Genomic DNA, 12,848 nt, shown 5'->3' with positions numbered 1-12,848 from the left:
AAACCACTGACCTTAGAGACAAGCCCTAGCAGAGAAGTCAGAGCAAAGGAAACAGAGGCTAGTGTTTCCCAGGGTGAGCAGTGATCAGACAGTAACTCAAAATGCTGTCATATGTCAGCTTTGTGGGTGGGGCTGTTGGCTGGAGGAAGAGACCTCCAGGTGCCAATGGTGACAGAATAGTGCAGTTTTATGTCCCTTTAGCCCTGTAGTTCGGTTCTGGGAATGTATCTCTGTGCCTGCTCGCTCCATGAGCACAATGGTGACCCAGCCATCTGTTTACCACAGCAGAGCTCATAGAAATGGGATGTCACCCATGCAAAACCTCTTAGGCAAGGCCTGCCAGAGCCTGGGGGAACACTGCAGCCCTCAAACGGGATGAAGTAAGCCAGGCGGTGGTGGCGCATGCCTTTAATTCCAGCACTAGGGAGGCAGAGGCAGGCGGATTTCTGAGTTCAAGGTCAGCCTGGTCTACAGAGAGAGTTCCAGGATGGGCAGGGCCGCTCCCCTCTGTATGTGGCACACATCCCCACACAGATCACATACACTAGTAAGAAGTAATGAAGAGAGAGGTTTCTGTTTTGAGGTTTCTGTGTGGGCTTTTTTTTTTTTTTTTTTTTTTTTTGGAGAGACCAGGCCTTCTACATAGACCAGGCTGGTCTCAAACTCACAGAGATCTATCTGCCTGCCTTTTCCTTCAGAGTGCTGGGATTAAAAGTATACATCACAGTGCTAAATTTTTGTTTTGTTTTGGTTTTTGTTTTTCAAGACAAGTTTCTCTATGTAGCCCTGGCTGTTCTGGAACTCACTCGGTAGACCAAGCTGGCCTCAAAACTCACAGAGCTCCACCTACCTCTGCCTTCAGAGTGCTGGGATTAAAGGCATGTGCCACCACTGCTCAGCACCCTCCAAGGGTAAGGCAGAGCCAGGCTTGGTGGCTCACTTCTGTCATCCCAGCACTTAGGAGTAGGAGAATCATAAGTTCCAGGCCACCCTGTCAACACAAAGCCTGAAAACCTTATTATAATAGAAGATGCCAGACAATGCAAACCAAAGGGCTAAAGGAGTTGATTCAGAATCCTGAATGAGGTGAGGAGTATCCATTTTAACACACAGCCTGCCCTGTGTGTCTTTCTCAGCAACCATGTGTGACTTTTATAACTTAAAAAGCTAAAATAGATAAATTGACCAGGCATGGTGGAGCATGCCTTTAATTCTAGCACAGGGAGGCAGAAGCAGACAGAGCTCTGTGAGCCCAGGCCGGCCTGGTCTGCGTAGTAAGAGCCTGTCAGGAAGGCAGAGAGGCCACCTACAGCAGAGCCGGGACCCAGGTGGCCACTGCAGGCTCACACTCAGGTTCCCTGCTCTGAGCCAGCACCTGTGACCCTCCTGTCCCCATGAGGCAGGCAATACAGGCTTCACACTGGCACACACAACAAGGAAGTACATGGCCAGGGTCCTGCTGGCAGGGGAACTGGCCCCGGAAGCTGGTGCTCACCCACCTCTCCTGCCCAGCCCTCGCACAAGAGGCGCAGGTAGATAAAGCAGCGTCCTCTTGCTGTTCTTCCTTTCCTTGGCACGTGTTCGGGGCCAGGCCTCGTGCCAGAGCAAGCCAGGCAGCGGTGGATGGGGCTGAACACCCAGAGGAGCCCAAAGTCCAGGTAAATGAGACAATAATCAACAAATTGTCCAGGTAGCTGGGTGTGGTGGCACACACCTTTAATCCCACAAGAGACAGGCAGACAGACCCCTGAGTTGGAGGCCAGCCTGGTCTACAGAGCAAGTTCCAGGACAGCCAGAGAAACCCTGTCTCAAAAACAAAACAAAACAACAAATATGAGCAAAAAAATGAGTAAATAAAAGAATGGAAGAGCCCAGTACCTCAGCCTCAGGTTCTCTTAAAACTTGCCCTGATGTGAGAGCTATAATGGGCTCTGGCAGCCCATTGGTTACAGTAAGTAACCAAGCTGGCCCATGTGCCACCTCATGGCTGTGACAACAGCATGCTTCCAGCCCCCAAGGCGAGATGTGCAGGAGAGCCTTCAACCGTATAAGAACACAGGGATAAGTCAGTAGTGTGTGTTTGTTGAGCTTGTACTCAAAGTTGGCCAGAGCTAGTGTTTACAGAGTTCAGACATCCGAGGAATGACTGCCTATCATCCTCAGTGGTAATCTTGCTGTGTTGTTTTTCATGATAATGCTATCATTTGACGTAGGGAACATGACCGTGGGTTGCAGGAGAAATGCACAGCTGCAGCAGTTGCATGATCCTATTCTGATCCTCACATTGTGACTGCCTTAGTCAGGGTTCCCAGAGAGACAGAGCCAATAAAGGTGCTGTTATTTTATTTTGTTTTATTTTATTTTCCTCTCTCCCCCTTCCCCCTTCTCCCTCCCTCTCTTCTCTCTCCTCCCCTCTCTCCTCTTCCCATCTCTCTCCTCTCTCCCTCCCTACTCCCCTCCCCTGTCTCTCTCAAGAGTTGGCTCACACAGTCATAGGTCCCCAGTCCTGATTCTGCAGGCCAGGCTATGTCACCCGGAAGCAGCTCAAGTATGGAGAAAGTGGAGGTGGGGTCCTGTCTTCCAGTCATTCTCTTAAAGCCTTCACATGTAGGATGAGACGAGTAATGCTTTACTCAAAGTTCCTGACTTGTTCTTTTGTTTGTTATTTGAGACAGGGTTTCTCTGTGTAGTCCTGGCTACCCTGGAACTCACTCTATAGACCAGGCTGGCCTCAATCTCACAAAGATCTGCCTGCCTCTGCCTCCTGAGTGCTGGTATTAAAATCTAGACTGGTCTCAGCCAGATCTGCACGGAACACGGTCCCAGCAGCTGTCCTTAACAGTGTCCGCCTCAGTTTTCTTACCTGTAGTATAGGGGCACAAAACCTGACTTGAAGTTTATTTTGAGGTTTTACATGAAATGAAGGGTTATGAGGTGCCTGGTAGCATCCTGGAGCACAAAAAGTGTGCAAGCCACACTCTGCAGGCAGGTGGGTGATCTTTCACCTCTACCAGCTTTGTTATCCTAGGCTGTGAAAGCCACCCCTTGTCTACCTCATCAGCAGTGAAAGGAAGCAAGCCAGGCATGGTGACAGAAGCAGCATCACGAGTTCAAGACTAGTTGGGGCTACTCAGTTAGACCCAATCTCAAACACAGAAACAGTGCAAAAGACCCTTGGCTGCTGGGGCGGGGGGATGCTGGAAATGCCGGCTCTTTCCCTGTTCCTCCTGGGAGGAATAGGCCATTGGGAGTCTCTGGATGGTGGGGATTGGGGCGGCAAGCCTCTGGGCCCAGCACTGATATATCATATCAGGTGAGGAGGGGCACCTCCTGAGGGGAGGGGGAGTATTCACTCTCCTTCATGGTATAACTGACTGGTGGTGCACGCCTTTAATCCCAGCACTCAGGAGGCAGAGGCAGGCCGATCTCTGTGAATTCGAGGCCAGCTTGGTCTACAGAGTGAGTTCCAGGACAGCCAGGGCTACACAGAGAAACCCTGTCACCAAAACACCAGAAAGAGAGTGTGTGGAGAGGAAGAAAAAATAGAGAAATAAACAAGACAAAATCCCAGCAGGTAGGCTGTGCCCATACAACAAGCCCAGCTTTTTGTAGCCTTGGCCTGAGAGACTCAGAGCCTGTGTTCCTTGTGAAGAAAGGTCTGAGAATCAATCACTCCACCCATTCCATCGTCACGGCCGATATGCTGCACCTCTGACCAGAAGGACATGAAAAGATGCAGGTGCCTGAAATGGTGTCATACTTTTTGGGTGATAGGGGACAAATCCTTAAGCCAAGTGGTCAGCCAGGACAAATGGAGCCAATGTTTTTGGAAAAGCCGCCCACACACCATTTCCGTTTGCCCAATACACACGCACTCACGTGATCCTGTCCCGTCTTGCTTCTCTAGCCTTGTGTATTCTCTAGCCTGTGGTTCTGCTAAATAGGTCCTCACCCAGGCCAAGGCATCCCATCATTCACCTGCTGAGCTAGGCCTTCTTTTCTCAGGCGGTAATTCCCCCAGCCCCTCACTCACTCTGGGTACCTCAGGATCTGGTGATCTTGGCAACTTACAGGGTTCTGGAGGTCTTGAGACCCCTTGAGCCAGAGACCATAGTAGGCCCCCTCCAGGCCCCATGTGCAGAGAAGGAACTGGTATGGAGAATTCAGCTACCCTGGGAGCTGTGGAGGTTCGATTGAGCCTGGTACCCACAGCTTCTGGGCTTTGGTGTGCCCTGCCCTCCCAGCCATCACACCTGGTGGGTGATGCCCGCATATGAACGCACAGACCTGCCCCCCCATCAGATGGTGACAGGCTTCTAAGAAGCCCAAAGCCTGCCAGAGAAGATGAGGGGTCCACTCTCCTCAGCTGGAGACCAGAGGGCATTTAGACCTTTGGAGTAACAGTCATTGGGAATTAGGGTACTGGGCCATATATACTCATATGTCATCATTCCAACCTCAGCAGCCCCCCCCCATGATGTCTGTTGCCTGAGTTCTGCTGCTGTGGCCAGGGTGGGGTCCTAGGAGCAGGCCTGCAGAGGAGGGACTTAGCCTGTAAAGAGGGAGGTTGAGGGCTGGGAGAGCAGTATGGGTAGGTCATGTGGCTTGGGTCTTTCTTCTGCTTGAGTGTCGGTCACTGGTCTTGGGGTTTGGCATCTGTCTCTGAAGACAGTCTGCAGTCCCAGCAGAGCCGAAATGTAAAGCAAGCATGGGGGAAGGGGAGAGATGACAGCAGGCATCTGTGGAGCCAGGTGACCAAGGCCCAAGGCAGAGCCTATTCTCTTATCCCTAAGTCTCAAAGCAAATTCAGAAGAGATTCTGACTTCTGGCAGCCGTGTGACAGCACGGTCACCCTGAAACCACAGTCACGGCCTCCCACTCTCCTTGCCAGCTTTAAACCCTCAGCCCAAACCTCTGCATTTGATAACAGGGACAGTCAGTATCACACCTGTACTCTCACTCCAGCAGGCCTTAGGGTGTGGTTTTCAGGTCCTGGGAGATTCCTGATGGCACCCCTGGAGTCCAAGAGACAGTTGGGTAGAGGTCTGCACCCCCACAGAGTCCAACAGACACATTCCACCCCACGGTCACCTTAGATTACTGCTTGTTGACCCCAAAGCCCCACCAGGCCACTCCTCGCCCAGGCCAGGAGGCTGTGAGCAACAGCAACATGCTTGACTGCAGTGGGTCACACTTACAGGAAGATGGCCCATCTCCCCAGCAAAGCCACCCTGGACCCTGTGCTCCAAGTGAAGAAACTAGTGTCTCAAAGCCGCTCCCCGGGTCACACAGCCCTTGGCGGGGGCTGGTCTCTAGCTGCAGCTCTTCCTTCTGCCTGCCTCCCTGCCTCCTAGGCCTGGTAGCTGACTATCCTACTGCCCCTCTGTCCTGAATCCACAGACCTCTCCCAGAATTCCTCTCCTTCCTCCCTGCTGGACCAGCTGCAGATAGGCTGTGATGGGGCCTCAGGTGGCAGCCTCAACATGGAGTGCCGTGTGTGCGGGGACAAGGCCTCAGGCTTCCACTACGGGGTCCATGCCTGCGAGGGGTGCAAGGTACGACTGAGGGGCACGGGATTTGCCTGCCTTGGGTGGGGCCCTGAAAATTCACCTAGAAAAACTTTTCGGTTCCTTACAGGCCTAAGCTCCGGGCCATCCATGAGAAAAGACAACAAGTGTCCAAACAGACATCTGCCTGCTGACCCAGCTACATATTCAGTCTCCCTTGGAGATTGGGCTCCAGAAGGCAGGCAGGGCAGAGTGACCTTGGGCTGTGTCTATTTGTACAGTTGAAGTTGGTTTCCAGTGTCCTTTGTCTTTTTCTTTTTCAGAAACAGGGTTTCTCTGTGTAGTAATGGCTGCCCTGAAACTCACTATGTAGACCAGACTAGCCTCAAACTCACAGTGATCCCCCTGCCTCTGCCTCCTGAGTACTGGGATTAAACTTGTATGCCACTATACCCAGCCCTTTAAAAAAATTTTTTAGGGATACTTTTCCTCCCTTAAAAAAAAAAAAAAAAAAGATCCCCTGGGGCTGGAGAGCTATTTTAGTGGTTAGAGTACTATCTGGTTCCTAGCACCCACATGGTATCTGTGACTCTGGTCTCAGGGTCTGACCCACTGCCTTTCCGGCCTCCACAGGTACCAAACACATGTGGTATACAGACACACATGCAGGCAGAACACCCATAGATATAAATAAAAATTAATTATTAAATTCCCAGATTCAGCCTTGCATGCCACTGGGCCCTCCGCAGCAATGCGGGCTCCTTACGCCCTTGGTCCCACAGGGTTTCTTCCGCCGGACAATCCGCATGAAGCTTGAGTATGAGAAGTGTGATCGGAGCTGCAAGATCCAGAAGAAGAACCGTAACAAGTGCCAGTACTGTCGCTTTCAGAAGTGCCTGGCGCTCGGCATGTCCCACAACGGTGAGAGTGCCCACAAGGCACAGCGGTAGCCACACAACCTAACTTCAGAGTTCTCTATGTTGTCAGAGTGCCCAAGCGCCTGTGCCTGGCATGGACGAGTGTGTGGATGTGTCTGCTGTGTGCTGGTGTAGGCACCAGGTCTGGGAACCACACACCGGGAGACCTGGGTGGTCAGCTGCCCTCTGTGCCTGTGGCTCACCTGCCTTCCACATGTCAGACTGACAGAGCATGCAGGGCTGAGGCCAGGGTGCTGAGGGTATGCAGGACCCAGGACTCAGGTGGGAATTTGCTGGTGGTCAGATACTCCAGGAGACTGAGCCATCCTTACCTCAGGCTTCCAAAGAACCGGGAAGCCTCATGCTCATACCCTGTGCTGGTCTAGCCACTGGAACACACACACACGCACACACACGCACACGCGCACACGCGCACACACACACAGACACACACACAGACACACACACACACAGACACACACACACACAGACACACACAGACACACACACACAGACACACACACACACACAGACACACACACACAGACACACACAGAGACACACACACACACACAGACAGACACACACACACACAGACACACACACACACACAGACACACACACACACACACACACACAGACACACACACACAGACACACACACAGACACACACACACACAGACACACACAGACACACACACACAGACACACACACAGACACACACACACAGACACACACACACAGACACACACACACACACACACACACACACACAGAGCATCTCAGGCCACCTGTGGCTTCTCCTAAGTGTGGGTTCTGGTGGGTCTGAGACTCATCTGCACTTGTACTGGTGCTTTTCCATTGCAGGGGTCCCACAGAGCCCTAAGAAGCCTTGGAGTAAATCAAACCCTTCCTTTATGCTCTCTCTAACAGAAGCCAGGGCCTGCTTCATTATTCAGACTACAAGTGTGTGTGTGTACGCACGTGCATGTGTATGTACCTACCAGTGTACATGCATGTCTATGGAGGCCAGAGAACAGCTCAGATACCATCCACCTCTGTTGTTGAGCTGGTCTCTCATTGGCTGGGAGCTGCTGGGATCCATCTGTTGTCCCCCTCACACCCAGCTCTTTTTCCCATGATATCAATGGCCTGGGGTCCTCAGGCTTGCCACAGAAGCACTTTACCAACTGGGCTATCACTGCAGCCTGTGGTTCTAGGTTCTAACTGCTTGTTGTGAATAGCCCTCATTATCCTAGTGAGTTTTAAGGATCTCCACTTTGCCTGACCCACAAAGAAGGTGAAAGAACAAAGAGTTGAGAGGCGATGACCTGGCGGGGGGGGGGGGGGGGGCTTAGATGCCACACTGGTCACCAAAGACTGTCTTCTTAGCTGCCATGCCAGCCCCCAGGCAGGTCAGCAAAGGTTCTTAGGGAGTTGGGCTCCTAGGCTGCCTCAACACTACTCGCCTGCTGACTATGGGGCCTCTGAGAGCCCCTGGCCCCCAAAGAATGACATCTCTTCACCTGAGAGGAGCAGGGAAGGAGGGGTGCTTGCCCCTGCCTGTAGCTCCTCTGTGACAAGCCCTCAACCCCTGTACAGCCATCCGCTTCGGAAGGATGCCAGAAGCCGAGAAGAGAAAGCTGGTGGCAGGGCTGACGGCCAGTGAGGGGTGCCAGCACAACCCGCAGCTGGCCGACCTAAAGGCCTTCTCCAAGCACATCTACAATGCCTACCTGAAAAACTTCAATATGACCAAAAAGAAGGCCCGTAGTATCCTCACCGGCAAGTCCAGCCACAACGCAGTGAGTGTCACTGGCCAGCCTGGGCTCTGAGGTGGGGTTCAGGGGACACAAGGGCGGGGTCCCTCCCCTTCCCCAGGCCTGGCTTCTGATGGGGCTGGTTTTCAGCCCTTTGTCATCCATGACATCGAGACGCTGTGGCAGGCAGAGAAGGGCCTGGTGTGGAAACAGCTGGTGAACGGGCTGCCGCCCTACAAGGAGATCAGTGTGCACGTCTTCTATCGCTGCCAATGCACCACGGTGGAGACTGTACGGGAGCTCACTGAGTTCGCCAAGAGCATCCCCAACTTCAGCAGCCTCTTCCTCAACGACCAGGTGACCCTCCTCAAGTACGGCGTGCACGAGGCCATCTTTGCCATGCTGGCCTCCATCGTCAACAAAGACGGGCTGCTGGTGGCCAATGGCAGTGGCTTCGTCACCCATGAGTTCTTGCGCAGCCTCCGCAAGCCCTTCAGTGACATCATTGAGCCCAAGTTTGAGTTTGCTGTCAAATTCAATGCACTAGAACTCGACGACAGTGACCTGGCACTTTTCATCGCGGCCATCATTCTGTGTGGAGGTGAGGGGCATCTCGCAGTGTAAGGGACCAAGCCTGACCTCAGACAGTTTAGCACAGGCCACGTGTGCAGAACTAGCTACAGCTCATTAAACAGACAGAGACATAAAGAGATAAGTTGGTCCTGCTGGGGATATAGCTCAGTGGTAGAATGCTTGTCTGGCAGGCAGGAGGCCCAGAGTTCAATCCTCAGGACTGTAGGAAAGAAGAAATACACTGTGTGTTAAAGGCTGTTATTTGTGGACAGTGGGAGCAGTTTCTATTTTACTTTTGCATTTTTCCAGTCTAATATAATACACAGGTAACCCTGCTCACCCACTGGGGCACCAAACTCATTTCAGGCCCAAGCCGTCCTAGTTTGTAACTTATTTGGTCCTCACAGCAACCTGGACGCCCAGAGCCACAGAGACAAGAGAGACAGGATCTGAATCTGGGTACTAGTTGTCCGGAAGCCAGGAAACACAGGGCCCTGCCAGATCAGGAAAAGCAATTGGTTAGAAACAGAGCATGGGTGGGGAACGGGGTCATGGAGTACTCCATCCTGGGCAAAGAGATCCCTGAGATCCCTGAGTGGGCTAGGAGGTTCCTGTGCCCTGCCCTGCCCCCCACTCACACCCTGTGTCCCCACAGACCGTCCAGGCCTCATGAGCGTACCACAGGTGGAGGCCATCCAGGACACCATTCTGCGGGCTCTGGAGGTCCACCTGCAAGTCAACCACCCTGACAGCCCGTACCTCTTCCCCAAGCTGCTGCAGAAGATGGCCGACCTGCGACAGCTGGTCACTGAGCATGCTCAGATGATGCAGTGGCTGAAGAAGACTGAGAGTGAGACCTTGCTGCATCCCCTGCTCCAGGAAATCTACAAGGACATGTACTGAGGCCTCGGCCCAGGCCTCCCTACAGGCTCCCAGCCATGGGACTGACTGTTGTGAGGACCAGCCTGCCCACAAGCACTGGGCACAGCCCGAGCAGCTGGAGCCCATTCACAACACTCCAGACACAAGGCCCAGACTCCCACCCTCCCTGCCTTCTGCCCACTTCTCCCCAGCGCTTCCTGTTGTTGCTGTTTCCCGCCCTGCTCTTCCACCTTGTCATCTGCAGCATCCTCTTCCTCCCAGCCTATCCCCATGTCTGCCTGATTCATGTGAGTGAGGCTGTTGGTATGCTTACCATCAGCCCAGAATAAGGCCTCTACCTTTGCCTATCTTCCCGGGAGCAGTGGGGCCTACCCTGGCCTGGTCCTGCACGCACCTGGCCCTGCCTCACCTCCATCTCCCTCTTCAAATACTTGAGACATCCAAAGAAACACTAAGCTCTGGGCCCAGCTTTCCAAGAAGCTTGGCCTGGACTGACTGCTGTTCCAGCCTGTGGTCACCATCACAGGGTTCCTCCTGCAGAGGAGAGTGGGCAAGGAGCCTGGGCTGAGAGCCAGATTTCTCTCCCAGACTGTCTCCTCAACCCAAGGCACCCCACTCCAACTCTGACACCCTCCATTCTTCCTGCCCTCGTGGGTTCCCACACCCCCTTTGAAGAGGGGGAGGAGGGTAGAAGTTGGCCAGAAGGAACAGCACACTAAGTTCTGATGCCAGGACTGGGGTTTGGGTCCCAGGGTTAGAGAGCAGACAGCACGCGGGGCAGGCTCTCCATCGGTACCCACTGGCCCCCACCCTGTAGCAGCATTCAGACTGGCAGAGCCCAGTGGGGGGGGGAAGGGGGAATCCGACTGTAGCTGCTTTTTCCTCTACCCTGCAGGCACTGGCACATCTGCTTCCCGCAACTGCCTGGGTGTAACCATGGCAGTGGCTCACCTCTTGGTCACCACAGGGCCCCTCCCCAAGGTGGCTGGGGGATAGCTCTTCCTAGGGTTGGTGATGTGTGAGTAGGCAGGGGTGTGTCCTGCCTGCGCTTCTCTGCCCAGTCCCCTCTCACATTCACACATCTCAGCGGCTCCATGGCCTTCTCTTCTTTTGCCTGGCTGGTCACCAGCTCTCAGCTGCTGCTTAGAGTGGCACAGAGCTTGCTGGGTGCTCCCTCACCCAGCCATGCTCTCAGAGAAAAACACTGGAAGCTTGGGCCTCAAGCCCTTATGTCCTGGATCCCATCTGCTTTTTGTCCCCAGGGCCTTAACTGTCAGACCACAGCTCTGGAGGGAAGTGGCTTGGAGAGGGGACAGCCCTGTGAGTGCTCCTGCCAATGCAGTGACCTTCTGTTGCCAGATCATCCCTGCTACAAGCTCCCTGCCCCCACCTCCTCTGATCAGGTCTTGGGGTGTTCCCTGTGGGGCCCAGGCTGTGAATGGGGCGATATTCCCTGACCCACCCTGTCCCTGCGCCCGCCTAGGTCTGGAGCAGAGGGTACAGCTCCTCTCAGGGTCTGAAGTCTCCAAAACTGAAACATATATTTTTGCTAGGAGCCCAGCTTCCTGTGTTTTTAATATAAATAGTGTATACAGACTGACAGAACTTTAAATAAATGGGAATTAAGTATTTAAGAGTTGACTTGACGCCAGCTGAGTTCTTCATGCTATTGTAAGGACTAAGGAACATCTCTTCTGCCATGTCCAGGGCTGTCAGCATAGAGGCCAAAGGAGGCCCCTGGTCCTGGCCTGGGATCTGTTCTGGTCCTCCCTACTCTCCCTCAGTACATGGGTAACATTGTTCCTGCCAAGAGTCAGATCTGAGGGGGGAAGAATCCCTGTGTCCTGAAGGAGCAGTACCAGGGGAGCTGCTGGGGCCGAAGGATCATAGAGGCTGTGAGGCCTGGACCATGAGTGGCATGTATGACTAAAATCAGCTGGCCATGTCCCAAGAGACCAAGACTTCTCTTTCCATCATTTCCTATGCAACAAGGAGGCCATCGAGTTCTACAGGGCGAGGTTCTACAGGTGGTCAGGTTATGTGTCACAGGACAATTTGCTGGAGTCATTCTCTCCTCCCACCAAGTGGATCCTAGGGATTGAACTTAAGTTGTCAGACTTAGTAGCAAATGCCCTTACCCACTGAGCGATCTTGCTGGCCCCCTTTTAATCTTTATTTTATGTATGTCTTAGGGTTTTATTGCTATGAAGAAACACCATGACAGTGACAACTCTTATAAAGGAAACATTTAATTGGGGCTGGTTTAGTCCATTATCGGCATGACATCACACAGGCAGACTTGTTGCCGGAGAGGTAGCTGAGAGTTTTTGATCTGTGGGCAGCAGGAAGTGACTACCACACTGGGCGTGGCTTGAGTTTCTGAAACCTCAAAGCCCACCCCTTAGTGACTCTCCAACAAAGCCACATCCACTCCAAAAAAGCCACACCTCCTGTTAGTGCCACTCTCTGTGTCCGAGCATTCAAACACATGACTCTGGGGGGGGTGGTCATACCTATTCAACCACCACTGTGTATGGTTGTTTTATCTGCATGTGAGCCTGCTCACAATTTGTGTGCCTGATACCCTTCCTTGGAGGCCAGAAGGGGGTGTCAGGTCCCCTGGACCTGGAGTTACAAACAGTTATGAGCCTGACTCCTCTGCAAGAGCAGCTAGAGCCAGGTGTAGTAGCATGTTCCTTCAAGGAGGCAGAGGCAGGTGGGTCTCAGAGAGAGTTCCAGGACTGCCCGAGCTACATAGACCCCATCTCAAAAAGAGAGGGAAGGAAAGCAGAGCCTCAGCTCGTAACCACCACCCTGGCTGTAGCCCCTAGAAATGGATGGGCAAGCATGGTGATGGTGTCTGTAACACCAGCACTTGGGAGATAAGAGGCAGGAAAGTCAGTTCAAAGTTCATCAGGGGCTGCACAGTGTGTTAAGGGTCCAGCCTGGATTACATGAGACTCTCAGAACAAAAGTGGGCTGGAGAGATGGCTCAGCAGTTAAGAGAAATGCTTTTGGTGAAGACCTGGGTTCAATTCCCAGCCCACCACATTAAGGCTCACAGTTGCCTATAACTCCAGTTCTAGAGGATCCCATATCCTCTTCTAGCTTGTATAGACTCCTACACACACGATACACATACATGCAGGTAAAACATTGCATAAGTAACGTATATTCAGATCTCTTAAACTCCAATCCTGCTTCAAA

At 52.9% G+C, this 12,848-nt stretch overlaps 1 protein-coding gene across 1 annotated transcript in view; it reads left to right on the top strand.

Moving 5' to 3' along the window:
- Ppard (peroxisome proliferator activated receptor delta) overlaps positions 1-11,275 on the top strand; it is a 61,956-nt gene extending 50,681 nt beyond the window's left edge. Inside the window, exons 4-8 of the mRNA XM_051187118.1 lie at positions 5,401-5,555; positions 6,290-6,428; positions 8,029-8,231; positions 8,337-8,787; positions 9,415-11,275. Of these exons, the coding sequence (XP_051043075.1) occupies positions 5,401-5,555; positions 6,290-6,428; positions 8,029-8,231; positions 8,337-8,787; positions 9,415-9,662 (1,196 nt within the window). The 3' untranslated portion in view covers positions 9,663-11,275. The remainder of the gene's footprint in view (positions 1-5,400; positions 5,556-6,289; positions 6,429-8,028; positions 8,232-8,336; positions 8,788-9,414) is intronic.
- The last annotated feature ends 1,573 nt before the right edge of the window (positions 11,276-12,848 follow it).

This window comes from Phodopus roborovskii, unplaced genomic scaffold (assembly GCF_943737965.1).
Source record: "Phodopus roborovskii unplaced genomic scaffold, PHOROB, whole genome shotgun sequence".
Taxonomy (NCBI): domain Eukaryota; kingdom Metazoa; phylum Chordata; class Mammalia; order Rodentia; family Cricetidae; genus Phodopus; species Phodopus roborovskii.
The sequence above is the reverse complement of the archived record's forward strand: the minus strand, read 5'-3'. Positions and strand labels throughout refer to the sequence as shown.